This window comes from Carlito syrichta, unplaced genomic scaffold (assembly GCF_000164805.1).
Source record: "Carlito syrichta isolate Samal-C Ts95f unplaced genomic scaffold, Tarsius_syrichta-2.0.1 Scaffold303213, whole genome shotgun sequence".
Classification (NCBI taxonomy): Eukaryota; Metazoa; Chordata; class Mammalia; order Primates; family Tarsiidae; genus Carlito; species Carlito syrichta.
Window position 1 is genome coordinate 144,134 of NW_007247309.1, and position 27,845 is coordinate 171,978.

Here is a 27,845-nt window from a genome sequence, read left to right on the forward strand (position 1 = left end):
CCCGCGGGCTCAGGCAATTCACTCACCTCAGCCTCCCAAAGGCGCGGGATTACAGGCTGAGCCACCGAGCCCGGCTGTGTTGCAGTTTTAAAATCATTTTCGCATCTATTATTTCTCTATCATTTTCTCATTTACTTCTCAAAATAGGTTCTGGTTTTAAAAGACAATCTGTAAATGCTCCAAATTAGTTCTTCTCACGAAGCCAGCTTCTGAGTCAAATGACGTTGAATGATGAGACGTTGCTGGTATGTTTGCCAGCTAAAAATAGTTAACATCAGCCTTTCTTGGGGAGAAAGGACCTTGGTTAGCAGCAGGAGGGGAGGAACACTCCAGGCACGCTGGCAGGCCTATGGCAGTCAAGACTCCCCCTTCCCCTGTCATGCAGCCACCGGCTGACCTGGCCTGCACCTCCATGTGTCCCCAACCCCCCCCCAGATTCCTCACCTAAGCTGCAGATAGAGGGCTTGGGCTCCATGTGCCAGGGCTGCCCATCAAGGTCTAGGGGCTGTGCCGCCTCTCTAGGGGCTACAAGGACAGCACGCGGTCCAGGGTGCTGGAGAGTGTGCAGGGAGCAGTGACCCCCCAAGAAGCTCTGCTCCCAGGGATGTACTCTGGTGACCCTGCAGGCTGTGGCAGAGCCTCGCTGCTGGACGTGATCACCGGCCGAGACCACGGCGGCAAGATTAAGTCAGGCCAAATCTGGATCAACGGGCAGCCCGGCACACCTCAGCTGGTGAGGAAGTGTGTGGCCCATGTGCGCCAGCATGACCAGCTGCTTCCCAACTTGACCGTCCGCGAGACCCTGGCGTTCATTGCCCAGATGCGCCTGCCCAGAAGTTTCTCCCAGGCCCAGCGTAACAAAAGGGTAACTCACTGACCTCCGTGAGGGTCCGAGAAACTGCAATATCCTCCCCCTCCCTCCCTACCCCACCTGCCATCGCAGCCACAGGTCAAGTTTGAGCAACTCAGCTCACTATTCATCACTACCCCAAGTCTACCCCAGGCCACCCCCTGCCCCCAGCCCTCTTTAAGGCCAGAAGCCTGCTGTAAGCCATTTCAGACCGCCCAGTCCCTTCCCGGCACTTGTCAAGATGTGTGATGAGTTTATTTGCTTGTGTGTTTTCTGTTCTTTCACGTGGGCAGGAAGCCCAACTGTCTGGCCCCAGCCCATGGCCACGTTCCCAACACGGGGCACCGTGCCCAGCACGTCGAAGCTGCTCAGGATCTGGGGAAGAATCAGGAGAGCAAACGCTGCAACAGGGCCATAAACCTGGGCTGTCCTCCCCATCCTTAAAGCCCACCCAGAGGAGCAGGCATCTTTATGCTTCGGGTCACAACAAACCCAGCCCACGGGGGGAGGTGGCCTCAAAGCCCCCCTCTCGTCCGCAGGTGGAGGACGTGATTGCCGAGCTGCGGCTGCGACAGTGTGCTGACACCCGCGTGGGCAACACCTACCTGCGGGGGGTGTCGGGGGGCGAGCGCAGGAGGGTCAGCATCGGAGTGCAGCTCCTGTGGAACCCAGGTGAGGACACGGGCACCGGAGGGGGGCAGAGGGGCCCACTTGGTGCCACCCTCAGGCTTGGCTTGGTCCGGCCAGGGGCCCAGGCTCACCGGGCCCCTCTGTCTGCGGGAAGGCATCCTCATTCTCGACGAACCCACCTCTGGGCTTGACAGCTTCACGGCGCACAACCTGGTGAGGACCTTGTCCAGGCTGGCCAAGGGCAACCGGCTGGTGCTCATCTCCTTGCATCAGCCCCGCTCGGATATCTTCAGGCTGTTTGACCTGGTCCTCCTGATGTCATCCGGCACCACCATCTACCTGGGGGCAGCTCAGCACATGGTCCAGTACTTCACGGCCATCGGCCACCCCTGTCCTCGCTACAGCAACCCTGCCGACTTCTATGGTGAGCCCTCAGAGCCAGCGGCCGCTGACCTGGCACTTGGGGCCTCCCCCACACCCCAGACACCGCCGGGGCTGGCTGAAAGGATTCAGGAGAGAAAGCCCAAAGGCTTCGGGGGAGGGGGGAGGATGGGGTGGTGAGCAGAGAGGGGTGAGAACGTGCAGCGTTCGGCCAGGTGTGGAATGAGAGAGAAACGAGGTCTGAAAAGGCAGCTTCTGACCAGCAGCTACCCTTCTGTGCACAACAGACTAGAAACTTCCAGGAGCTCCCAAGACGAGAGAGGGCCGACTCCATGAGTGTTCGGATCCATTTCTACAACTGTGGTCTTTTTTTCTGTTTTGAGTCAGAGTGTGACTCTGTCACCCAGGCTGGAGTGCAGTGGCACACTCACGGCCACTGCAGCCTCGACCTGCTGGGCTCAGGCGATCCTTCTACCTCAGCTTTCCAAATAGCTGGAACCACAGGTGTGCACCACCACGCCCGGCTAATTTTTTTAATTTATCGTAGAGACGAGGTCTCCTCATGTTGCCCAGGCTGGTCTCGCACCCCTGAGCTCAGGCAATCTTCCCCGCCTCGGCCTCCCAACGTGCTGGGATTACAGGCAACTGTCATCTTTATTCAGACTCTGTAGGAAACAGGATCTTTAAGGTCAGGGAGCCACCAGGAAGTCCGAAGACTATGCCCTGGAGACCCACAGAGGTTGGGGCCTGGAAGGTGGGGGTGGCGATGGGGGTGGCGGCGGGGGAGAGGAGAGGGGCCCAGGGGCCAGCTCAGAGCCTCTTCGGTGGTTTTGGCCCATGAAGTTCGAGACAGGAAAGCTGCTCTCACGGCCCCAGACTGCCTCGTGCTTGGTGTCCTGAACCCTCAGCGGATTTTGCCCAGGGGAGCACAAGCCACTTCCTTCATTAGGAGGCGAGAGTTGCCTTCCCTCCCTGGGAACTAGCGCCTGGATCTTGAGTGCCGAGGAAGGGCATGGCTGTGGCACAGGTGACTCCCTTGTGCCAGGGCCCTGGAAGCAGCAGTTGCAGCTTGTCCCATAGGTTTCCTGGAGCCCCAGGTTCCTCCCAGGATGGCAAGCTGGGGCAAGGCCCTCACCATCTCCTGAAGGCACATGTTCGGCCCCAGAGTGCCCAGCTCCAGCGGGTCTCCAGTTTGACTCTCACACCCCAGCAGGCCACGGTCATCTCCTCCTTTACAGATGGGATGACGCGAGCTCCAAGAGCTGAGCACCTGGGTCGCCCCGGCATGGCTGTGAGGCACAGGACTGAGATGTCCTGCCTCCTGGCCCACTGCCCATGCTGACCTTCCAGAATTCCAAGCCACCCTCCACCCCACCCCCAGGAGGACAGACCGCCCTCGCCTGTTTACTCTGTATGAACTCACGCAGAGGTCACTGCCCTCTCCGTGCTCAGGTGCAGCCTGGCTTCCTGCCAGTGTGTCATCCTCAGGCCAGCTGTCCCCAGAATGGGGGCAAAGGGCACTTGCCAACCTGGCCACCAGTGAGTCATTTGAAGTAACCCCGAAGAGGGGTTACCAGAAGTCAAATGGCTGAAGCAGACTGGAAAACTTTTCTTTTTCTTTTTTTTTATATTATTATTTGGAGGGGGAGGGGGGCTGTTGCCTATAAGCCCTGGGGCAGGGACCCCTTGCCACTCTGGGGTGCAGGAACTGCACAGGGCCTTGGGTGCCCAGGAAATTTGTTTTTTGTTTGTTTGTTTTTTGTTTTTTTGAGTTGAAGTCTCACTCTGTCGCCCAGACTGGAGTGCAGTGGCCACTCCCACGCTCCCAGCCACCGCAGTCTCGCCCTGCTGGGCTCCGGCGATCCTTCCGCCTCAGCCTTCCGAGTAGCTGCAACTACAGGGCGCGCTACCACGCCCAACTAATTTTTGGTTTATTGTAGAGATGAGGTCTCGCCAAGTTGCCCAGGCTGGTCTCAAACCTGTGGGCTCAGGCAGTCCACTCACCTTGGCCTCCCAAAGTGCTGGGATTACAGGCTGAGCCACCCAGCCCAGCAATTTGGTCTTTTGAGCTTCAGTCCTGCAACCCAGGGGATCCATTGTGGTTTATAGGACTCCCCGCCTAGACACAACTCTGTTAGGAAAGCAGAAAGAGGGAAGAGGGAAGCCAGACTCCAACTCAAAAAAAAACAAAAAGAAGAGGGAAGAGGGAGAGAGGTGAAGAGGTAACCCTGGCCAAGCCAAGGCTCTAGGAGAGGGAAGGAGGGAGGGAGGGAGAGAAGGAGGGAGGGAAAGACAGATACCCCTGGTCAAGCCAAGGCTCTGGGGAAGGAGGGAGGGAGGGGAAAAAAGTGGGGGGGAAGAGAGAGGTAAACCTGACCAAGCCAAGGCTCTGGGAAAGAGAGGAAAGGAAAGAGGGAGGGAGGGAAGGATCCTGGGTGGAACTGGGGCCAGGGCCTCTGCTGATGTCCACTCCCTGACCCTCTGCCTGTCCCCCGGGCTTCTGCAGACATGGTCAGGCCTGGTGGGGGAGGGGCCAGCCCTGGAGGTCACTCTGCTCTGACCACGGCTTCGTGGTTCTCTCTGAGGATGGGAGCACGTGCCATCTCCCTCGCCCAGGGCTGCTCAGCATTGTGGGAACAGGTGCCAGGGGCCCCCCCCCCCCGCCCCCGACAGCTCCACATCCTCTGTTCACAGTGGACCTCACCAGCATCGACAAGCGCAGCAGAGAGCAGGAAGTGGCCACCAGGGAGAAAGCTCAGGCACTTGCAGCCTTGTTTCTGGAGAAAGTGCGTGACTTAAATGACTTTCTGTGGAAAGCAGAGCCCAGGGAGCTCGACGTGGGCACCTGTGCAGGGAGGTAAGGTAGGCCGGGCGACCCTGGGAGGAGCGCCCCTTGCAGGGCGGTCGCCCCCACAACCTGGCCGCCTCCTCTGCCTCCCACAGCCCGGACCTCCCACAGGACAGCAGCTGCCTCCCAGCTCCTGCAAAGCCACCTGGGGCCGTGCAGCAATTCACCACACTGATCCGGTAATGAGCTGTCCTTTCACGACAGCCCTGCGGCCCCCAAAGTCTGTGTGTATCACTTCAAGCCTTTTCTATCCCAAGTGGCCTGAAGGAGGAGGCAAAAGTGGAATCACCTGGAAAAAAAAAGTAGTGTCCTTAGGAGGCTGAGGCAGGAGGATCGCTTTTGCCCAGGAGTTTGAGGCTGCAGTGAACTATGATCCTGAAGGGAAGGAGCGAAAAAAGTGGGGAGGGAGAGAGAGTGCCTGGGTGACAGAGCGAGACCCTGTCTCAAAAAGAAAATAAGCTGGGCGCAGTGGCTCAAACCTGTCATCCCAGCACTTTGGGAGGCCGAGGCGAGAGGATTGCCTGAGCTCAGGGGTTCGAGACCAACCTGGGCAACTTGGTGAGACCTCGTCTCTACAATAAATCAAAAAATCAGCCCAGCGTGGTAGTGTGTGCCTGTGGTTCCAGTTACTTAGAAAACTGAGGTGGGAGGATCACCTGAGTCTGGCAGGTCGAGGCTGCGGTGGTTGTGAACATGCCACTGCACTCCAACCTGGGCAGAAAAAGTGAGACTCCAACTCAAAAAAACAAAAACGAAACAAAAAAGAAAATAAAAATTAAAAATAGTAGGTTGGCCCTATGGCTCACACCTATAATTCCAGCACTTTGGTAGGCCGAGGCAGGAGTATCTCTTGAGCCCAGGAGTTCAAGACCAGCCCAGGCAACATAGTATGACCTCGTCTCTACAAACAAATAAAAAAAATTAGCCAGACGCGGTAACTCATGTGATTCTGGACTATAGGTCCCAGCTACTCAAGAGGCTGAGACACAAGGGTCACCTGAGCCCAGGAGGGGGAGGCTGCGGTGGCCATGAGCGTGCCGCTGCACTCTAGCCGGGCAACAGAGTGAGACCTTGACTCAGAAAAAAAAAACATAACAGTCACTTTTTAAGTGCTTACTGTGGAACAGACGCTTTCATCAATTTCCTGATTTAATCCTCAAAGTAGCTCTGTGAGGTGGGTTTTACTATTCTCATTTTACAGATGAGAAAAGTGAGGCTTGCGGAGGTGAAGTGGCATTCCCAAGCTCCACGGGGCCGGCGTTTCCTGCTTCCTCGGCAGCTCTCTCTCTTGTCTTTTGAGCCGGCAGATCTCCAACGATTTCCGGGACCTGCCCACCCTCCTCATCCACGGGGCAGAGGCCTGCCTGATGTCCCTGACCATCGGCTTCCTCTTTTACGGCCATGGGGGCATCCAGCTCCCCTTCATGGACACGGCAGCCCTCTTGTTCATGATCGGCGCTCTCATCCCCTTCAACGTGATTCTGGACGTCATCTCCAAGTGTGAGTGTGGCCTGGGGCCTGGGCCTGCAGCAGCCACACCTGCCGGCCACCTCCGAGTCCTCACCGAATGATTTCATCGTGAAGTTCACCCATTAGTATGCAGATGAAAGCCAATTACAACCGAGTCCTCTTGGTTAATTAGGAAGGTTTCACCGTGCCTGCTTTTTAAAAAAAATTTTATTATAAAGATATGAGGTACATTTCAGGGTTAGGTATGCAAACATTGATCATGCAGTTACCCTTGTTGAAGAGGTATGCCCCTCCCTCCCCTGACAGTTTCCCACTACTGCCAACCGCTTTCTTATAGCCTTATAATTGTTCAAGGTCCGTTTAAAAAGACATAAGAAATTTATGGCTGAGCATGATGGCTTGTGCCTGTAATCCTAGCACTTTGGGAGGCCGAGGTAGGAGGATCAGTTGAGGCCGGGAGTTTGAAACTTGCAACAAGATAGCGAGACACACCCATCTCTACAAATTAAAAAAAAGAAAGAAAGAAATTGATGCGATTTGGGCAATATAACGACTTTGAATCATATTAAGAGAGACTCAAACACAGAAACACTGTAGATTAATTTCACTTTTTCAGCCTCTTCTCCTTTCCCCCTTTTTAGGTTACTCAGAGAGGGCAATGCTGTACTATGAACTGGAAGACGGGCTTTACACCGCGGGTCCATATTTCTTTGCCAAGGTGACTGGACAGGGTTGAGTGGAAGCCCCCCACTCTCCCTGCCCTGGGTAGAGGGTGAGATGGAGAATGCTTGTTATGGGGAAGCGTTTTCTGAACCATGGGGCGACTGGTCCTCTGTGGTTTCAGATGCCACACTTCCTGGGGGAGTTTCGGAGACTTGATTTTTTTTTTTAAACATTTACCAGAAAACCAGGACCATGGGCCAGGAATGATACTTTTCTGGTCAGCAGAAACCTACAAAAGAAACACCCAGCATGCTTTAGCTCTTCAGAGCCTCCCTATAGGAGCAGGTCAGGCAGGTATTTGCAGAAAGCAGAGGTTCAGAGAGGTTAGGCGGCTCTCCCAAGGCCACACAGCTACTAGGTCCGATCAGGAGGGGTAAGGACTTGAAACTGGGTTTTAGGGGAGCAGGCAGTTACTGCCTCCCCCGGGGGAAACGGGTTGAACTGCCCCAGAGAGAGGGTGCACCTGGCATCTACAGGGTAGTGGTGGGAAGCAAGGAGCTCATATATCAGGAGGGAAATCTACCAGACCCTGCCGCTTTAAAAAAAATTAAATTGCGTGGTGGCTTTCACCTGTAATCCCAGGAGGCCAAGGCAGGAGGATTGCATGAGCCCAGGAGTTCAAGACCAGCCTGGGCAACATCACGAGACCTCATCTCTACAAAAAAAAAAAAAAAAAAATCAAGAAACAAGCAGGGTGTGGTGGTGTGCGCTGGGCGTTGGTACCTTTCAGTGATTTGAGATGACGGCAGACAGCGGGCGGGTGACACCCTTGTGCGGCTGTTCCCTGCAGATCCTAGGGGAGCTTCCAGAACACTGCGCTTACATCGTCATCTATGGGATGCCCACCTACTGGCTGGCCAACCTGCGGCCGGGCCCCGAGCCCTTCCTGCTACACTTCCTGCTGGTGTGGCTGGTGGTCTTCTGCTGCCGGGTCATGGCCTTGTGTGTCGCGGGTCTGCTCCCCACCTTCCACATGGCCTCCTTCTTCGGCAACGCCCTGTACAACTCCTTCTACCTCACCGGGGGCTTCATGATAAGCCTGAACAGCCTGTGGACAGGTGAGTCTGTGCCCCCCACCCCGGCCCGGGCGAGGCCCAGCTCTGGGACCTTCTGGAAGCAGATGCCCGTGCCCGCTGTCCTGCAGGCTGAGGGAGTGATGCTCTTAGAGGGGACAGAGGGCACCTCCCATCCCCACGGCTGACCCTGGAAGTCACCCTTGACTCTCCCCGCCTTCCCGTTCTATCATCTATCAGTGAGCCTGGCCATTCAGCCTCCTAAGTCCTTCTGAAATGTTCCGTGGTTCTGTTGCCCAGCCTCTGTCATGTGAGCCCGAGCTGCTAACGAGTCTGGCCTCTGTGACCTGAGACCCTCTGTGTCCCTCCCGGGCTGCTCCTTCCCTGCAGCCCCCAGCCCTTGGAGTTTGAAGCCCCAGCCCCCTCTACCCCCGCTCCTCCGAACGGGTGCCCTAGCTGTCTCTGGGATGCCAGGCCCCACCTTCCACGGGCCTCGCTTGACGCACCCGGGCAGAGCTCCCCCCATACCCTGACACCTGCACAGGATCAGAGCACAGACCCCGTCCTCTCCAGTGCAGGGCTGCAGGCTCTGGGAAGCTGAGCGTGTGTGCATATCACTCAGTTACTCTCTGGGATTGTTACAGATCAAGTGTGAGGGGGACTCGCCGCCTCTCAGTTCCCTCGGCCCCGGCCCATGTCCTCAGCTACTCCTCTGCCCGTTGTCCACCTCTCTTCCCCCTCTTCCCGCCTCAGGGGACTTGCTTCCCCTGGGCTGGAGCCACCCCGGCCCTGTCTTGTAGACAAGAGCACATCCCAGAGAGTGGGTGGCACCCTTTTGCAGGTGGGTGAGCTCGTGTGAATAATGTGGCTTTTGCTGTCTTCAGTGCCCACGTGGATATCCAAGGTGTCCTTTCTCCGATGGTGTTTTGAAGGGTTGATGAAAATTCAGTTTAGCAAGTGTGATTATAAGATGCAGATGGGCAACTTCACCGTCTCAGTCTCAGGAGACAAAGTAAGTAGGGAAGCTCTCGGATTCGAAAGTGATGGGCATCCTAGCCTGGGCAACATAGTAAGACCCATCTCTACAAGAAAACTTAAAAATAGCTGAGTGTGATGGTGCTTATAGTCTGTAGTCCCAGCTACTCGGAAGGTTTAGGGAGCAGGATCACTTGAACCTAGGAGTTGGAGTCTGCAGTGGGCCGTGATCGTGCCAGCCTAAACTCCAACCTGGGTAACAGAGCAAGACCCTGTCTCTTAAAAAAAAAAATTGATTGCTGGGCACAATGGCTCATGCCTATAATTCCAGAACTTTGGGAGGCCTGGGCAACATAGCTAGACCTGGTCTCTACAAAAAATAAAATAAAAAAATTAACAGGACATGGTGGTGTGTGTCTGTAGTCTCAGCTACTTGGGAGGCTGAAATGGCAGGATTGCCTGAGCCCGGGAGGTCAAGGTTGCGGTGAGCCATGATTGTGCCACTATACTCCAGCCTGGGTGACAGAGTGAGACACTGCCTTAAAAAAAAAATTGGCCAGACACAGTAGCTCAAGCCTGTAATCCCAGCACTTTGGGAGGCCAAGGCAAGAGGATTGCCTGAGCCCAGGGGTTTGAGTCTGCAGTGAATCATGATCGTGCCAGCCTGTACTCCAACCTGGGTTACAGAGTAAGACCCTGTCTCTTAAAAAAAAGAAATTAATTGCTGGGCACAGTGGTTCACTCTTATAATTCCAGCACTTTGGGAAACTGAGGCAAAAGGATTGCTTGAGTCCAGGTGTTTGAGACCAGCCTGGGTAACATAGCTAGACCCGGTCTCTACAAAAAAAATAAAAATAAAAATATTAATAGAGCATAGTGGTGTGTGTCTGTAGTACCAGCTACTTGGGAGGCTGAACTAGAAGGATCACCTGAGCCCAGGAGGTCGAGGTCGCGGTGAGCCATGATCGTGCCACTATACTCCAGCCTGGGCAACAGGGTGAGACTGACTTGAAAAAATTGGCTGGGCATGGTGGCTCAAGCCTGTAATCCCAGCACTTTGGGAGGCCAAGGCAAGAGAATGACCTGAACCCAGGGGTTCGAGACCAGCCCGGGCAACTTGGCAAGACCTCATCTGCACAGTAAGTCAAAAAATTATTCGGGCAGGGTAGCACGCGCCCGTCGTTCCAGCTATTGAAGGCTGAGGCGGAAGGATCACCTGAGTCTAGCAGGTCAAGGCTGAGATGGCTGTGAACGTGCCACTGCACTCTAGCCTGGGCAACAGAGTGAGACTCCAACTCAAAAATAAATAAATAAATAAATAATGGACAGGCCCCCGAACGTCTTCTTAACGAGCTCACTGAGTGTCTGTGTCTCCAGATCCTCAGCGCCATGGACCTGAACTCGTACCCGCTTTACGCCATCTACCTCATCGTCATTGGCATCAGTGCCGGCTTCATGGTCCTGTACTATGTGTCCTTACGGTTCATCAAACAGAAATCGAGTCAAGACTGGTGATTCCCACCAGGCTCCTGCCTGCAGGCGGGAGACCCCAGTAGAGCCTTGGTGGCACTCCCTTCCTCCTACGCAGCCCCTCCCTGGGGACCCCGAGGACCATGACGACACAGGGGCTCAGCGACACTCGGCCCGTGGTGCTGCAGTGGCACAGACCAGCCACAGGATGGCAGTAGAATAAAGACAGTCGAAAGGGATTTCGGCTCCCGGGCAGGAGAGGGCGAAGACCGGGAACGAGACAGCCTGTCCTTGGTGGCACCTACAATGTTGCTAATTTATTTCCTTTTGACGTGTATGTATGCAGGCAACCCGATATAGGATGGGAGCAGATTAAGCACGAATTGAGTAGCTCGGCTGGGCAGGCATCGCTGGAACCCAGAGGAAACAATAACTGCTACAAAAGATTGGGCCTCATCGTCCAGGGGCCCCCAGCTTTGTGGTCAGCCACTCTCCACACTGAAAGTGGCCTTAAACATGCCAGCGAGATGCCGTCCCTTCCTTTTGGGTGGGGTCACGGCCTCCAAAGCCAACATGAACAACTAAACACCTATCGGGCATCTATTCTGTGGCCAGGACAGTGCCAAACACTTTATGTGGATGCCGTCGTTCAATTCTCAAAACAACCCTCTGAGGTAAGCGGTATCCCATTTTACAGGCAAGAAAACCGAGGCACAGATTCATTTTGCTGAGGTCACGTGGCCACGCTGCTGTGGAGTCATGAGGGCAGGGGCAGAAAAGTCTTTGGTGGCTTCGGGAGTGGGAAGCTGGAAGGCAGCCTGAGCCACTGGAAGGTTTGGAAGGCCCAGATGGTTCCAGAAGACAAAGGGACTCATAGAGGCAGGCGGTGTCAGCTCAGCCAGGCCACCTAGCATAGCACCTCAGGGTCAGCTTCAAACCGTTCACAGTGGCCAGGGCGTGAAATGGTCAAGCCCAAGCTGCAGGTTTCATGCCTGAGTTGTTGGGGACCAACTCCCCAGGCTCTGGGCACTGCTAGAGCTGGTTGGACAGGCAGAGTCTCAGACCCCACCCAGCCCCGTGGAGCCAGAGTCCGTCTCGAAGAAAGACCCCCTGGTGTTCCGTGCACGTTCGCTGCTCCTACGTGCCCTCCACACTCCCCAGGTGTGGGCCCTGGGCGCTGCCTGGGGCTGTCATCCGGCGCAGCTCTGCCCTCTTCCTGACACTCACTGGGTGTCCTGGAGATGCCCTTCATAGAGAGCTGGTCCAGATCGAATCAGGCGTGGCTCTCGTTGTCATGTCTCTTTGATCCCCTTCCGCTGAAAAAGGCTCCTCAGCGTTCCTTGACTTTCATGACCTTGACCCTGGGAAGCTGCTGGAAGCTCTCTCTCCATCTGGGTTTGTCTGATGTATTTTCATGATTAAGCAGAGGCCACGCCCCCTTGGCAGGAATGTCACAGAAGGGACGCTGCGTTCTGCTCGGTGCTTCCTATGGGGGCACGTGAAGTCAGCTTGTCCCACACTGACAGAGCTCACTTTGATCCCTTCACTAGAGGGCGTCTGCCAGGCCTCGCCACAGTCAAGGGACCATGTCCCTCCTTTGTCATTTATAAGCATTTCGTAGGCTGGTACTGTGAAACTATGCAAATTGAAACTGTTCCTCACTATACCTCCCAAGTATTCCTTTTTAAATTTTTATCCATACAGACTTTCGATTTCCTGTTTTATTCAATGGGTTACAGTTCTTGACTATCATTATTAATTTGTGTGCTTACATTGTCCCTGATTTGGCCAGTGGGAGACCCTTCAAGCTGGCTTCTGCATCCTTTTGACATGTCCCCAGCATTCTCTGAGGAGTTTGTTGCACAACAAAGTGTTTCAGGGTCATCTTGTATTTTCCCACTCCCGCCCTGGAATCAGCTGTTTCTCTCAAGAATCTTGGTTTCTTTTAGTGGAAAATGGTGTTTAGATGCCATGGTCTAAGTAACAGGTATGCTCACTGCTGTTGGGACATCTCTGCTCCCAAGGCCACTCAGTGAACAGTTAGGGATTTGTGTGTGTGTGTGTGTGTGTGTGTGTGTGTGTGTGTGTGTACATACCCAATTACATATATGAGTTCACACTGGTAATATCCAACTCCCATCCAGCACCATGGAGTTGATTTTTGTTTCTTCCCTCTTCTCCAATTGTGAGAAGCTGTCTTCCATTATACTGACAATAGAGGAAGTTCCCAACATATGAACGAGTTCGGTTCCCTGAGTGCATTCGTAAGTCCATTTGTTGTAAGTCCAACAAAGTTAGCCTAGGTACCCAACTAACACAATCCACTAAATAGTACTGTATGTTTTTAACAAGCTATACTGACACCTGATGGAGAGAAATAATACATTAAAAAGCACATGCACAACTTTAAAGTTCATAATGTGAAGTTTCGTATGTAGGGGATTTACAGTATTTTTTCATTTGATCAATCCCTTGCATGTAAGGAGTCTCCCATCTACACCACCCACCAGCCCCTGTGTGGACATCCTGCTCACTCTACTTGGGCTCTGCTACATCAAGCTGTCCCCAGGTCTGCACAGTGCCCTCCTCGGCTATCCCCTCCTTTGTGGTCACCTGATAGTTTTAGGCCTGAATGAAGAGGAGGGAAGGAACAAGAGTACATTGGACTGTTTTTCTAACTCCCCAGGAATGTTCGGGGAGGGTTGACAGCCACTAAGACACATCACCTAACTTTGTAAGCTCACCACTCAGCCTGCAAAGGGCCATAATAACTCGGTGGGCTCTGTATGTTGGGCTACAGGGGGAGGGGCAAGGGGCAAAGTGCAAAGGCAGGAGAGAGAGAAAAACTCCAGTAGCTGTCATTTCTTTGTGGGTTTTTTTCCTAGAGCAGTGTATTTTTTCCCCCTAGAGTAGTGTTTTTTCTAGGGCAGTGGTTCTCCACCTGGTTGCCCACACTAGAGCTTTAACTAAGGCCAATAGATACCCCACCACCAGATTCTGATTCCATGGATTTGTTTAAAACATCCTCCTAAAGCTGGGCTTGGTGGCTCAGCCTGTAATCCCGCGCTTTGGGAGGCTGAGGTGAGTGGATTGCCTGAGTCTGTGGGTTCAAGACCCGCCTGGGCAACTTGGTGAGACCTCATCTCTACAATAAATCAAAAAATTAGCAGGGCGTGGTAGTGTGCGCCTGTAGTTCCAGCTACTTGGAAGGCTGAGGCAGAAGGATCGCTGGAGCCCAGCGGGTCAAGGCTGCGATGGCTGGGAGTGGGTGACAGAGTGAGACTCCAACTCAATAAAAAAAAAAAATCCTCTAATTAGCTGGGGCATGGTGACATGCACCTGTAGTCTCAGCTACTCGGAGGCTGAGGTGAAAGGATAGCCTGAATCCGGAAGATGCAGGCTGCAATGAGTTGTGATTGCACCACTGCACTGCAGCCTGGGTGACAGAGTGAGACCCTGACTCAGAAAAACAAAATAAAACAAACAAAAAACCACTCTCCAAGGCATGTGAGACTACGAAAAAGAAGAACCAAGGTTCTGGAGGCAGGCATGCTGTTCACTGAGCCCTGCCCAGCGTTGCAAAAGGGTGGAGATCTGCTTATTTGCAATTATCAAAAAGCCTGTGTTGCAAACTTTTCCTGTTAAGGGTGGGATAGTAAACATTTTAGTTTTGTGGGCCCCGTGGCCTCTGTTGCAGTTATTTAAGTCTGCTTCTACCGTGTAAAAGCAACCATAGACAGGAGCAAAGCACAGGTGGTGTGGCCGTGTTCTCATATTATTTACGAATATTATAAATAAAAAACAGGAACTTGCAGGACTTGACATATGCAGGACTTGGCTGTAGTTTGTAGACTCTTAATCAAAAGGTAAAGGTTTTAAAACTTCCGCTTTAAGCCCTCCGAGTTCAAGTTATGCTATTTTAATTAAACAGAAAATGATTACCTATATCGGCCCAGATACTTCCAGATATTTTGTTAAACTGCCTTGTTCTATAAAGAGTATTTAAGATGTGTTCTTGCTCTGGATTAAGCAGCCTAAAGAAGAAGATCTCACTTTTGCTTTTGTTTTTCTTTTTTTTTCTTTGGGGGTCAGCATCTCTCACTCTGTTGCCCAGGCTGGAGTGCAGTGACATACTCACAGCCACCGCAGCCTCAACCTACTTGAGCTCAGGCGATCTCTTCCACGCCCAGCTAATTTATTTATTTATTTGGATTTATTGTAGAGATGAGATCTCACCAAGTTGCCCAGGCTGGTCTTGAACTCCTGAGCTCAGGCAATCCTCTTGCCTCGGCCTCCCAAAGTGCTGGAATTACAGGCTTGAGCCACCGCACCTGGCCTGCTTTTGTTTTAATTCTTGTCTTGATCCCAAATTAAACACCTAGCAGCAGATATTTAAATCTGTTAAATCCAAGTGGTGACAGATCTGGGGCCAGGGGTTCTACTGAGACTCGAATAGTCGCCTAGCAGAGCTTAGCACAGCCTGCAAACCACTTTCCTCTGGTCCCTGCCTGCCTTGGGGTCTGGGGCACCAAACTGGCTCCAAGAAGTGAACTGGGAACTGGAGTGCAGGGAGAGTGATGCGTTCTGTTGCTTGACCTGTGCTTATTTGGGAAACATATCCAGTGCTCATGCTGGAAGACAAGCATCCTTATTGGCGAATAGTCTGAATGAGGCAATTCAGAGCTCCAGTCATCTGTCATTCGTCCTTGACAATGATCGGCTCTTCCTTTGAGGTGGCCTGGGTATGGAGCAATATCCTGTGTCCACATCACACGGGCTCTGCCCCAGGCAGCCTCGGCAGGGGAGGCAGCCCAGTGGAGTGCAGCCCATTTTCTGCTGGAGAGCCGGGAACAGCCTCGCATGTGGTGTTAGCAGCCAGTAATTAAAACGATGTTTCAGCAGTGGGCTGAGATTTTTAATCACATACCACACTCCTCTGTCTTCTGTGTCACCGTGCTTAGTTATGCGCACGTGCAGTTACCATACGATTGTCTTATCTTTTGTAACATTGGAAGTCACCCTGTTTCCCCCAAATGCTCATAAGCCCCACTGTCCCATATTAGGAATACCGCTCTTGCTGATTTCACTATTGCACAGACCCTCGGTGCTGTGGTTGGGCTCAACTTGAGTTTGTATGACATACATCGCTTGAGAGGCCTCCTATCCTTGTGGGCACTCGGCTTTTGAAAGACTCCTTGGGCCTCGGCCCCCAAGGTCCTAACTCTAAGCTAGAGAGTTCATGACTAGAACCCATATGAAGACCAGGGCATGAGAGGAAACCCTCCAATGCCCACAAACCATACATCTCAAAAAGAATAGGCTTGGAGTGGGAAAAGAGCAGGGTTTGGAAAGGTGTTGTGCCCACGATTCATTCAGTGATGAGTCCTGGGCGCCCACCATGCCCAGCTCTGTTCTAATAGGTAGGTCTGCAGAGCAATGAGAGGGCTCAATGCTTTGAGCAAGAAACAGACAAAAACAAATAATGAAGAGAGTGTCACAGCAAGCGCATGTCTGGGGGCCGGTTGAAGAGGACGCCTTCGAGGACTCTCTAGGGGTAGATCTCAACAGGCAAGCATCGCCCAAACACGCGCGAGGGCGTAAGCCTGAAGTTGGTTAAATGTTTTTGCTCTACCTAGCCCCGAAGATGTGTGTTTTTCCTCTATGCAAAAAAGAAAAAAGATAAGTGCCTATTTTCGATTCGCTAATGCAGCCATTTTCTTTATTTGTACTGAGGTTGCATAATGCAGGCTTTGTAAAGTCTGCAGGACTGAAAGCAGTATACATTTCTAATGGAAACACTCCCGGGAGTGATTGTACAACAGCAAAGCGATGAATTACCGTGATTTTGCACCCCCCGTGGCTGTGAGCTTGGCCATGCCTCAGGAATGTTGCTTTTGAATATAGAAATGCTACACATATTGGTTTGTCAGAAAGGTGAATTATTACATGAAAATTGGGCTCAAAGACATGAGAAAAAGTGTGCGGGGTACACACACTGCAGACCTGAGAAACAAACAGCATTGGAGAGCAATTTGCAAAAAGCTTAAGAAGTGACAGGGACACATCCACTCCCCAGGACGCCCAGCACTGGGACTTGATGAAAGGGTTGAAAATCACCTTGGTGTAAAGAGGTCAAAAAGTGGGAGCATATGTTAGCGTGAAAGTTTTTTTAAAAAAATATTCTTTGGTTTAGATTCCACTTTGACTTTTAACAGCCTTTAAACGGGATCACTTCTGTTCTGTGCTCTCATAGGAGGCAAATGACTTGAGTGAGGGTCTTCACCGGGAGATGGATCACTGACTCTGGGCAAATCCGCCTGTGTGGGCCTAAGTTTTCTCATCATGGTAGTAGGTGCGGTTGCCCACGTAGACCCACAGAAACGACTAGACTTACTTGACTGTGAGCACGCAGCCGGGGGCTGCGCAAGGTTTGGAGAAACATGAGACCAAGACCTGGTCCTTACGGACTCACGCTATGTGGACACAAGGTGTGATGCCTGCTCTGAATTGGTAGGAGACCTAGAAAGGGAACAAGCTGGTTGGGGGTGAGGGTCTGAGAAAGCAGCAGAGCTAGTGGTGACAGTGATCTCGTGGGCATCCACGGAGAAGGGGAAGTGGAGCCCGCCTTTGCGGGGGGTGGTGGGTCTGCCATCTGTGGGGATGGAAACCACTCCTGCAGACATGACGCAAGATAAACCCCCTGCATTTTGGGGGTTCATTTACCAGACGTCCAAGCTCTAGCTTCCAATTCTTGCTAACACTTTCCCTCAGAGATCTCAAATACCTGCTTGTCCATAAAGCAGGTAAGCAGTGGCTTCGCTGGTTCCCCACAATCTACCAGCTGTTTAACAAGGAAATTCTGGCCACAACAGAAGTCACCACACCTCTTTCCATTTAAAATTTTAGAACTGAAGTCACTTGAAATGGCTTGAAGCACTCATGCAGACGTTTGATAAGATAAAAATAAAGAAGCCCATAGATATTTGGAGTATACTTTATTCAAAGCATTTCACACATTAAAATTATACTGAGTCCAAATACACGTATATTAAAAAAATACTATACTTTCCAAAAGTCTATGATGACATGTTAGAATCAGATGTTTGCTTCTGATTGGAGTCTAAATGTAATATAGAGAGCTGCTAAGTTTTATCTGCTATTTTTATTATTTCAATTAAGCTATTTTAGAAAGCATCTGGAATATGCAATTATTATACTTTAAGTATTTACATGCAAAAGGGAAACCAATACAGTGCTAAGGATATTTGGCTGCAGTCTGTTGTTAACACTTATTTCAGTGCTCCTATCTGCTTTGAGAGTGCTAGGCAAGAGGGTTTATCTATTTCCTGTGCCAGATCCATACTTTACCAGAACTGGCTGGGCATCCTTGCATGCACATGAGATTTGCATGCATGTTCAGTTTCCCCCAAGATGATTGTGAAGTTCAGATTATGCCCCACGGTGACGCCTCACCTTACAGACCTATTTCAATGTCAATTAAACTTGGTCCAACTAACATGTGGTTAGCAGGACTGCAAATAAGGCCTCAGGGAACCACTAAAGACAGGTGCACAGGGGTGAGACTCCTGAATCAGCAGACAACAGCAGAACTCTAACACGTACAGGTCTTGCACCTGAAGAGCTGCACTATGTACTCGGCTCTGGGACTCAGCAGTGGCCGAGCCCCCTGCTTCCGTAAGTCCAATTCCATGAAACAGCATTGAAGGAGGTGCTCGTGCAGGAGGGTGGGTCCCACAAGGCAGAAGGTTAACAGCTCGACGAGCAAGAGGCCGGTGCAGCCTCCAAGGCAAGGTCTCCCCTGATGTAAACCCTGGGAACCAAGTCAGCACTGAGGCTGGAGGAGAAGGCAGTCACCAAATTCAAACGGACTACCCCCAAGTGAGAATAATTCTCAAAACATTTTCAATGTTTTTGGTAATTAATGACTCATCCCCTAACAGGTCAATATTCCATGTTAGGACACCGTTGTAATGGTAACTGTTTTGATGACCCATCTTAAATTTTTTTTTTGGAGTAATTACTTATAGTGTAGATATCAACAGGCATGAAAGTCAATATGGGGATAACGTTTATTTCTCCAAACTGAACACAAACCAAGACTTCACCCCTTCAAACAGGAAATCACATATTTTCAGGATATGAGTATTAAGCAGCAGGCCTGCTGCAGTGTGTGGCTGTGCAGTCAAAGCATGAGGAAACACACTGCTCTGCTTCCACAAAGAGGGACATGGAAGCCACCGCGGCAGTTGGCATTGGCCAACAGCCCCTGACCAAGGGCAAGCGACAGTCTCTTGGGTCTCTGCTTCTTAGTGGAAAGTGACGAAGCATGGATGTGGTGACTCCTAGAGCCGACGCTTTACAGAATTAGAAAATCACGCAGGACTTCCCGCAGGTCAGCAGCTGTTACAGGATACGAGGCATTTGGAGCTCACTGAGCATCATTCCACCCAGCACCAACATTTTCCAGGTAAACAAAACTCACAAGCGAGCTCTAAATAAGGGAGTGACGCTTGAAGGAGATAGAGCAGGGAAACAAAAGCATCAACTGGGAGAAGAACCCTGAAATGATGCTTCACACATCAGGAACATTAAAGAAAATGCTGTGGATTTATGGCGCAGAAACTACTCCAAAAATCCAGTAAGAGTAACACTTATTGTCAACAAGATACTGAATACGCACTACAAATAAAAGTATATAAAGTAGCTTCTCATTTATTTTTCCTCTCAAATATATTCAAAAATAACATGTAGACACAGAATCACAAATATACACAAAATGAAGTCGTGCTTATTTCACGAAGGGCTTTCATTTGATTCTCTGAGCTGCTTTGCATAAAATTCAAAGCTTTCCTGTTAAGGAGAACAAAAGGGAAGGACGTTAAAGATAGTCACCGGCCAGAGGTGACGGCCCAAAACCTCAAAATCATACAGCACTACAAAAATCATAGCAATGCTGACTGGCAGCTAAGCTGGCAGGACCCGTGGCAGATGCCGCCCCTCAGCTTCAGCACTCTTCCTTGTTTTGTGAAACCACAAGTTCAAAGGCCCCACGTTCACAGCTACAGCTGGGAGCAGAAGCCTCTGCTGCATGTGTGTGCACGTGTGCACAGGTATTTACCCCTGGAATGGAAGGCGGAAGTGCTTGAAATAAACATGGTGTAGTGACTTTCAGTTCAATGACACAATCAAAAGGAATTCTACATTGTGATTTCTCTTACTGAAGAAAACAAAATTTCCTAGATGAGGAAATAAAAACCAACTCACTTAAAGTGAACATGTAATTAACAGTGACATAATATGCCTGACCACTGAAATTTGGGCCACGGAATCCTATTGCAAGGTGACGTGATGAGAGAAGCACCCAAGGACATCTGATGAGCTCATACTGCAGGTCTGAGGCGGCCCTTGTACTTCAAAACTCAGCCCCAGGGAGCGCAGCTCCCCCAGCACAGCCAAGGCAGGCGGCGCAGTCCCTCGGGCCCTCCCCTGCGTGTTCCGCACAGAAATCTAATCCTCATGTAATTAAGTCTCCAACCCACTCTTTAACATACTGTTATGAAGCGGACATAAATCTGTAGGGGTATATTCCCCCTTAATTAAGAAATACTCACAGGGGGCTCAGTGAAGGGGACGGACTCCCCAGCGTTCTTCAGCAGAAGCGCGTAACGCTTGAGAAACAGATCATTCAAGCTGACGTTCTTCGCAGTCAAGTGTTCATACAGTGCTTTAGCAGATGTGACATCTTTGTCCAAGACTGACAAAGTTAAAGAAGAAAATGTTAACCACAGATAAGGCAATCTATCTTCCTCTTTCAGCAAAACACCTAGCCACACAGGGACTTGTGGATCCCTTTGTCCCATGACAAATGACCACTTAACTACCTTAGGTAGGAAGCCACATTCAGAATTTACAAAGCCCTTCGCTCCTTCTCCACACCTTTCATTCAGCATCACTCACTTTGAAGAAGAAAAATGACACATATAGCTATATTTAAAGGCCTTCAGAACAATACTAAATGGTACCATGCATTTAAGTTATTACATTATTTTGAAGAGTATGACAGCTAAAGTGACCACCACTAACTGAAGTCCTAAATCATAAAATTCACACACACAACCCATTCAAGTTTCTTCTGTTTGTTTATATGTGTATGTATTTACTGTAGAGACGAAGTCTCGCCATGTTGTTCAGGCTGGTCCCGAACCCCTGAGTAAGGCTATCCTCTCGCCCCTGCCTCTCAAAGTGCTGGGATTATAGGCATGAGCCACCGGGCCCAGCCTAGATTCTCCTATTTAAAGCCACACTTATAATCCGGGGCCTGTTGTGGCAAGAGACATACAAATTACATGGATATCTACACCAATATCATCAGCTCGGCAACATCAGAAGGACTCTATATGGAGAAGATAGTTAACTACAATGGCCAAAAAACAAAACAAACAAACAAAAAATCCAATAAGGAGATAGTAACAATTTATACAAATATTTCACTTAAATGAATGACAAAATAGCTTAGGAGCTAAGTTGAGCTGGCACTTCTGGTTGATTTGCAGAAATTTTGGTTTTTTAGTGTACTGTCATGATTATCAGGCCTCTGCTAGCAATTACTGCTGGTAACTCAATCCTTTAACCACCCCCTACCCTCCACCAGTGCTGTGCAACCAATCTCAAGTCTAGCAGCACCATGGGGAACCCCTAGGTGGGTGACTCACCAGCTTCGTTGAGCTAGAGCAGATCTTGCCGGTTTCCTGTGTGAATCCTTAGCTGCCCTCCCTAAGCGTCTGAACCCATCCTGACTACCGTCAAGGGCTCAAGCTCAACCTTTTTCTCAGAAGTTGCTCAGAGGACTCCAGAATCCTGCCTTTCTTTACTTCCTGATCGCCTGTCCTCATCCTCCAAGTTGAACTACTGAATGCAGTAGCAACACAGTTTTACGTGTTGACACTATTCCATGTCACAGACATGTCTCGGCTCTAATGTGCTTCGCAGATACTGTGTTTTTTACAAACCAAAGGTTTGTGACAACCCTGCCTCAACTGAGGCCACTGTCATTTTCCCAATAGCATGTGCTCACTTCATGTCTCTGTGTCACATTCTGATAATTTTCACAAAATTTCAAACCTTTTCATTGTTATTATATCTGTTATGGTGACCTGTGACCTTCAATGTTACAATTGTGACTTCTGGGGTGCCAGGAGCTACATCCACATAAAATGGCAGACTTAACTGAGAAATGGTGGGGGTTCTAACTGTTCCACCAATCGGCCAGTCCCCCATCCCTGTCCCTCTCCTCGGGCCTATTCTGAGATATAATGATGTTGAAATTAGTCCAGTTGGTAACCCTGCAGCGGCCTCGAAGTGTTCAAGTGAAAAGAAGAGTCGCATGTCTCTCATTTTAAATCAAAAGCTAGAAATGATGAAGCTTAGAGAGAAAGGCACATAGGAAATGCACAGGCCAGAAATCAGGCAGGCCTCCTGTACCACACTGCCAGCCAAGATGTGAATGCAGGGAAAACGTTCTTGAAGGAAAGTAAAAAAGTATTACTCCAGTTAACACACAAATGATAAGAAACTGAAACAGTTTTACTGCTGATACGGAGAATGCTTTAAGTCTGGAAGTCTGGAGGGAAGATCAAACCAGCAACAATACTGACTCAAGTCAAAGTCAAACCCAGTGCAAGGCCCTAACTCTCCTCAATTCTATGAAAGCTGAGAGGTAAGGAAGCTGCGGAAGGAAAGTCTGAAGCTAGCAGAGGTTCGTTCAAGAGGTTCAAGGGAAGACGCCGTCTTCCCTAAAAAAGAAAGTCCAAGGTGAGGGAGCACTTGCTGATGAAGAAGCTGCAGCAAGTTAACCAGAAGACCTAGGTGAGCTCATTGAAGGTGGTTACATTAAACAGCTTAATGCAGATGAAACAGTCTTATTTTGGAGGAAGATACCATCCAGGACTTTCATACCTCAAAAGAAGTCAATGCCTGGCTTCAAAGCTTCAAAGGACAAGCCAACCCTCTTGTTGGGGGATAATACAGCTAAGACAAGGCTCGTTTGCCATTCTGAAAATCCTAGGAGCCTTAAGAATTATGCTAACTCTACTCTGGCTATGCTCTGTTGAGGGAACAAGAAAGCCTGAATGAAAGCACATCTGTTTACTCAATAATTTAGGCTCACTGTTGAGACCTTCTGCTCAGAAAATAAACTCCTTTTAAAATGTTATTTCTCACTGACAATGTACCACCGCCCAAGAGCTGTACAAGGAGATGAATGCTGTTTCCATGTATGCTACTACAACATCCATTCTGCAGCCCATGGGCCAAGGGGTTAGTCTGACTTTCAAGCTTATTACTTAAGAACTGTGTCTTAAGGCTGTAGTTGGCACATACAGTGCTTCCTCTCATGAGCTGGGCAAAGTATCCTGAAATCCTTCTGGAAAGGTTTCACTATTCTACATGTCATTAAGAACATCCATGATTCATGGGAGGACAACAAAACATTAACACTAACAGGAGCTTGGAAGAAGTTGGTTCCAACCTTTATGGATGGTTTTGAGGGGTGCAAGACTTCTGTATAACTGCAGGAGTGACTGCAGATCTGGTGGAAACTGCAAGGTAATTAGAATGATAAGTGGAGCCTTAAGATGGGACTGAAGTGCTCCAGTCTCAAGATGAAGTGTGAATGGATGGGGAGCTACTTCTTATGGGCGAGAAAGAAAGTGGCTTCTTGAGATGGAGGTAACTCCTGGTGAAGATGCTGTGAACACTGTTGAGATGCCAACAAAGGATTTAGATTATTACATACACTAGTTGATAATTTTGAAGAAGTTCAATTGTGGGTAAGATGCTAACCGACAGCATCAAGTGTTACAGCAAAATCTTTTACGAAAAGAAGAGGCCATCAATGTGGCAAACATCACTGTTGTCTTTTTCCCCAGCAAAAAGATTCTAACTCACTGAAGGCTCAGACAATTGTTAGCATTTTTCAGAAATAAAGTATCTTTTAATTAAGGTATGCCATTTTTTAAAAGACATAATGCTATTGTACACTTAACAGACTACAGTATAGTGCGAATATAACTTTTAGATATACTGGGAACCCCCCCCCCCAAAAAAAAATCCCTGTGACTCACTTAATTCATTATATTTGCTCTACTGTGATGGTTCAGAACTGAACTCACAGTATCTCGGAGGTACACTTATATTTTGATATTGCAAATGTGACTTCTATGATTATATTTCTATTTTGAAATACAGTATGTTCCCCCTCATAAGGGTAAAAAATCGAGAACCAGTTTATTATGATTCACGAGCCTGCTGTCCTGCCAAAAATAAAATCAACTAAGCAATTCTTTGTTTGCCTCATGCTTCCAGTGAGCAAATTCGTGGGTGGCAGATAGGCGATCATGACTTAGAAAAGGCAACGTTCATCTTGATTACTGGCTTCCTTTCATATACGATTGTCAAGGCACAAGCTAGTTAAAAGACATATTTCAACTGGGACTTAAGGTAAAACCTTGAGCTACTTTTTTTTTTTGAGTTGGAGTCTCTCTCTGTTGCCCAGACTCGAGTGCAGTGGCTGCTCCCAGCCACCACAGTCTCGACCTGCTGAGCTCCGGTGATCCTTCCGCTTCAGCCTTCCAAGTAGCCGGAACTACAGGCACGCACTACCATGCCCGGCCGATTTTTTGATTTATTGTAGAGATGAGGTCTCGCCAAGTTGCCCAGGCGGGTCTTGAACCCGAGGGCTCAGGCAATCCACTCACCTCAGCCTCCCAAAGGCGCGGGATTACAGGCTGAGCCACTGAGCCCGGCTTTTGCACTACTTTTTAATCAAGGGCCTGTCACTTCAAAGGAGTAGGCAGGCAGGCAGGCAGAGAGTACCGAAGGAAGAAGAAGGCAAGTTAAACGACAGTCTTTTTTTTTTTTGAGTTGTAGTCTCACTCTGTCACCCAGGCTGGAGGGCAGTGGCAGGCTCCTGGCCACCACAGACTCAACCTGCTGGGCTCAGGTGATCCTTCTGCCTCAGCCTCTCAAGTAGCTGGAACTACAGGCACGTGCCACCATGCCCAGCTAATTATTTGATTTATTGTAGAGATGAGGTCTTGCCAAGTTGCCCAGGATGGTCTCGAACCTGCAGGCTCAGGCAATCCTCTCACCTCGGCCTCCCAAAGTGCTGGGATTATGGGTGTGAGCCACTGTGCCTAGCCTAAATGAGTCTTAAATGAGCACCTGTGTCAAGCTACATGTCAGGTGGCAGACCGTGGGGGAACTCAATCAGTTGCCAACACATAAGTCCAAGAAGAATTCCAGGTCTTTCCAGGAGCCTGCGATCCTACTCAATACAATACTTAGACTGCTCTGAAGATGCTAAGGGATATTTTTAATGTTAAACTTTGAGGAATACTTTCATATTTTTCTCATACATAGTTCTAAAATATGTTTTAGAACTAAGTGAATCATTTATATCGTTAAGTAATTATCTAATATTTAGTATTACGTTGAGCTGTTGGCTATACCACAAACATTAAAAACATGTAAATATAGTTAGCGTAAATGTATTACCATAGCTTTTCATGAGGGAGGCATATGCTGTTTCCTGATCACGTAACTCAGGAATCAATTCCAACAAAGAGTGCAGAGTTGGTATCTAGGAAATTACAGGTAACATTATCAAAATCTCAAAATAACAATGAAACAGGACACTGATATATCAAAATTATATTTGAAATAAATACCACAGAACTGTCTATTCAATTTAATGGACAAAATATTTTCCCTTCTGGAAATCTTAGCATTTGATGTTGATTCAATAATTTACAGTCAAAACAAAGCAGTCCTTTTCACAAATTAATGCAATTCCACGTACATTTCTTTCTCTTTTCGGGGGGTGGGGGGCGGTGGTTAGCATCTCACTCTGTTGCCTAGGCTAGAGTGCAGTGGCATGCATGCTCATGGCCACCCTAGCGTGGACCTGCTGAGTTCCGGCGATCCTACCGCCTCAGCCTTCCAAGTAGCTGGAACTACCATGCCTGGCTTAATTTCTGATTTATTGTAGAGATGAGGTCTCGTCAAGTTGCCCAGGCTGGTCTTAGACCTGTAGGCTCAGGCAATCTACTTGCCTCAGCCTCCCAAAGTGCCGGGATTATAGGACGAAACACCGAGTCTGGCCCCATGTACATTTCTAAAAATAGTTTTCTAGCATATGATAAAGATTGCTTCTTTTGTCAACTGGTAACCATACCAGGAAGTCTTGAAATCCTAAGGGCGTATCTTTAGGTACCAAAATGAGGAAATGGTGAAGAATTCAGTTGAATATATATTTTTTTGAGTTGGAGTCTCACTCTGTCGCCCAGACTGGAGTGCAGTGACCGCTCCCAGTCACCGCAGCCTCGACCTGCTGGGCTCCGGCGATCCTTCCGCCTCAGCCTTCCCAGTAGCCGGAATTATAGGCATACGCTACCACGCCCGGCTGATTTTTTGATTTATTGTAGAGATGAGGTCTTGCTGCCCAGGCGGGTCTCGAACCCACGGGCTCAGGCAATCCATTCACTTCAGCCTCCCAAAGGCGCGGGATTACAGACTGAGCCACCGAGCCCGGCTCAGTTGAATATTTTAAAGTGCTTCCCACTTGATATATAACATAGACTGTTCCAGTATCTCACTGAAATTTTACTTGGTTGCTTAGAGGGCTATGTACCCACAGTTCTATTTCCTTCAGTTAATATAAAACTGCCACCCTAATGAATATCCACTGAATCCTTCCAAACCCACTCCAACAATGCTGGATGAACTGATGGATCTATGTATGTTTATGCCTCCTCCCACCTCACAAAAAGTGAGATCTGGCTTAGCGCTTCACTAACAAACAATGGAACATGGTAGCCAGCATTTAAAAATCCAAACTCTCAGTTGGGCACCGTGGTACAAGCCTGTAATCCCAGCACTTTGGGAGACTGAGGCAAGAGGACTGCCTGAGCTCAGGGGTTCGAGACCAGCCTAGTCAACTTGGTGACACCTCGTCTTTACAATTAAAGAAAAAAAGTAAGCTGGGTGTGGTGGTGTGTGCCTGTGGTTCTAGCTACTTGGAAGGCTGAGGTGAAAGGATCACCTGAGCCCAGCAGGTGGAGGCTGTGGTGGCTGTGAGCGTGCCACTGCACTCCAGCCTGGGCAACAGAGTGAGACTCCAACTCAAAAAAAAAAAAAAAAAAAAAATCCAAACTCCTTTCTTGGCATCTTGTTTAGTTGACTTACACCTAGGCCTGCATCCTTCCAGGACTTCTGGCAGGTTGAAGTCTCCTGGGAGGAATGTTTTAAGCAGATATTTCACTGTACATTTCCTGTCCTATCGCCTGGGCAAGGCAGTAGGAACTAGGCACAGTCCCACATGTGGACTGGCATGTGCCTTTTCTATTTCTTGTACTTTTTAATCACAAACTTAAAACAAACCCTCTTTGAAAGGAAAAAGAAAGGGCAAACAAATGTTTCTCAAAGTTGTTTGTAAGTAAATGCAGGAGTCAGAGATAAAAGGTGCAATTAAACAAATTTTTTAAAAGTGTGACTCTATATGCAGGGGAAATGTGTGGAAATTAAGGAAAACTACATCTCCCAGACTGGAAACAATAACTCAAATGTTTCAAATAAAACAAGCGCTGCAGTAGCACTTGGTCTGAACTTCATAAAGAACCTAAATAAAAAATGTAGTTTCTGGGGCTCAACAGGTAAAGTCAGATCTAAAAAAAAAATTTTTGAAACATGTTTTTATTTTTTGGTTAAATATCAAAAACAGGATTTGCTTCTGTTACACACTCACCACCCCTTTTATAAGTGTAAATAAGGTAACTGTACAAATAAGAACATCAGTTTGTGGCTCATACCAGTTTTAAAGCCAAATGGCTCATCCACCTGATGGATTATACCTGAGAAATGGTCAAAGTAGCCACACGGAGGGAGATACTCTGTAGTGCTGATCACCTGTGTCGGAAATGCATTGTTAAATGTACCAATGTGGCCCAAGTAGCATGATTTTCTTCAGGCCCTTTCTTGGGGCTCTCAATGCATAACTATAAGTAGAAAAGTCACTGCATGAATTTGCATTTCCAATACAACTAAGAAGCCAAAATGGACTCTATCAACATCCTATAAAAATAAACAAGTAGGTTGGGTGGGGTGGCTCAAGCCTGTAATCCCAGCACTTTGGGAGTCCAAGATGAGAGGACTGCTCGAGTCCAGGGAATTGAGACCAGCCTGGGCAACTTGGTAAGACCTCAAATCTCTACAATAAATCAAAATAATTAGCGAGGCATGGTGGTGAGTGCCTGCAATTCCAGCTACTTGGAAGGCTGAGGTGGAAGCATCGTCGGAGCCCAGCAGTTTGAGGCTGTAGTGGCCATGAGCGTGCCACCGTACCTCAGCCTGGGCAACAGAGTGAGACTCCAAATAAAAACAAACAAATAAAAAGGAAACAAGTATAGGC

The 27,845-nt window shown here is 49.2% G+C and overlaps 2 protein-coding genes across 2 annotated transcripts in view; one reads left to right on the forward strand and one right to left on the reverse strand.

The window, feature by feature from the left end:
* ABCG8 (ATP binding cassette subfamily G member 8) overlaps window positions 1-10,405 on the forward strand; it is a 22,092-nt gene extending 11,687 nt beyond the window's left edge. The window contains exons 4-13 of the mRNA XM_008058109.1: window positions 627-865; window positions 1,390-1,522; window positions 1,635-1,904; window positions 4,556-4,718; window positions 4,805-4,888; window positions 6,010-6,209; window positions 6,821-6,897; window positions 7,693-7,960; window positions 8,800-8,927; window positions 10,268-10,405. Coding sequence (XP_008056300.1) covers window positions 627-865; window positions 1,390-1,522; window positions 1,635-1,904; window positions 4,556-4,718; window positions 4,805-4,888; window positions 6,010-6,209; window positions 6,821-6,897; window positions 7,693-7,960; window positions 8,800-8,927; window positions 10,268-10,405 — 1,700 coding nt within the window. The remainder of the gene's footprint in view (window positions 1-626; window positions 866-1,389; window positions 1,523-1,634; window positions 1,905-4,555; window positions 4,719-4,804; window positions 4,889-6,009; window positions 6,210-6,820; window positions 6,898-7,692; window positions 7,961-8,799; window positions 8,928-10,267) is intronic.
* A 6,933-nt stretch (window positions 10,406-17,338) lies between these two features.
* Window positions 17,339-27,845, reverse strand: part of LRPPRC (leucine rich pentatricopeptide repeat containing) — a 106,993-nt gene continuing 96,486 nt past the window's right edge. Inside the window, exons 35-37 of the mRNA XM_021712369.1 lie at window positions 24,935-25,019; window positions 19,993-20,135; window positions 17,339-19,231 (exon numbers count right to left, since the gene is read on the reverse strand). Of these exons, the coding sequence (XP_021568044.1) occupies window positions 19,175-19,231; window positions 19,993-20,135; window positions 24,935-25,019 (285 nt within the window). The 3' untranslated portion in view covers window positions 17,339-19,174. The remainder of the gene's footprint in view (window positions 19,232-19,992; window positions 20,136-24,934; window positions 25,020-27,845) is intronic.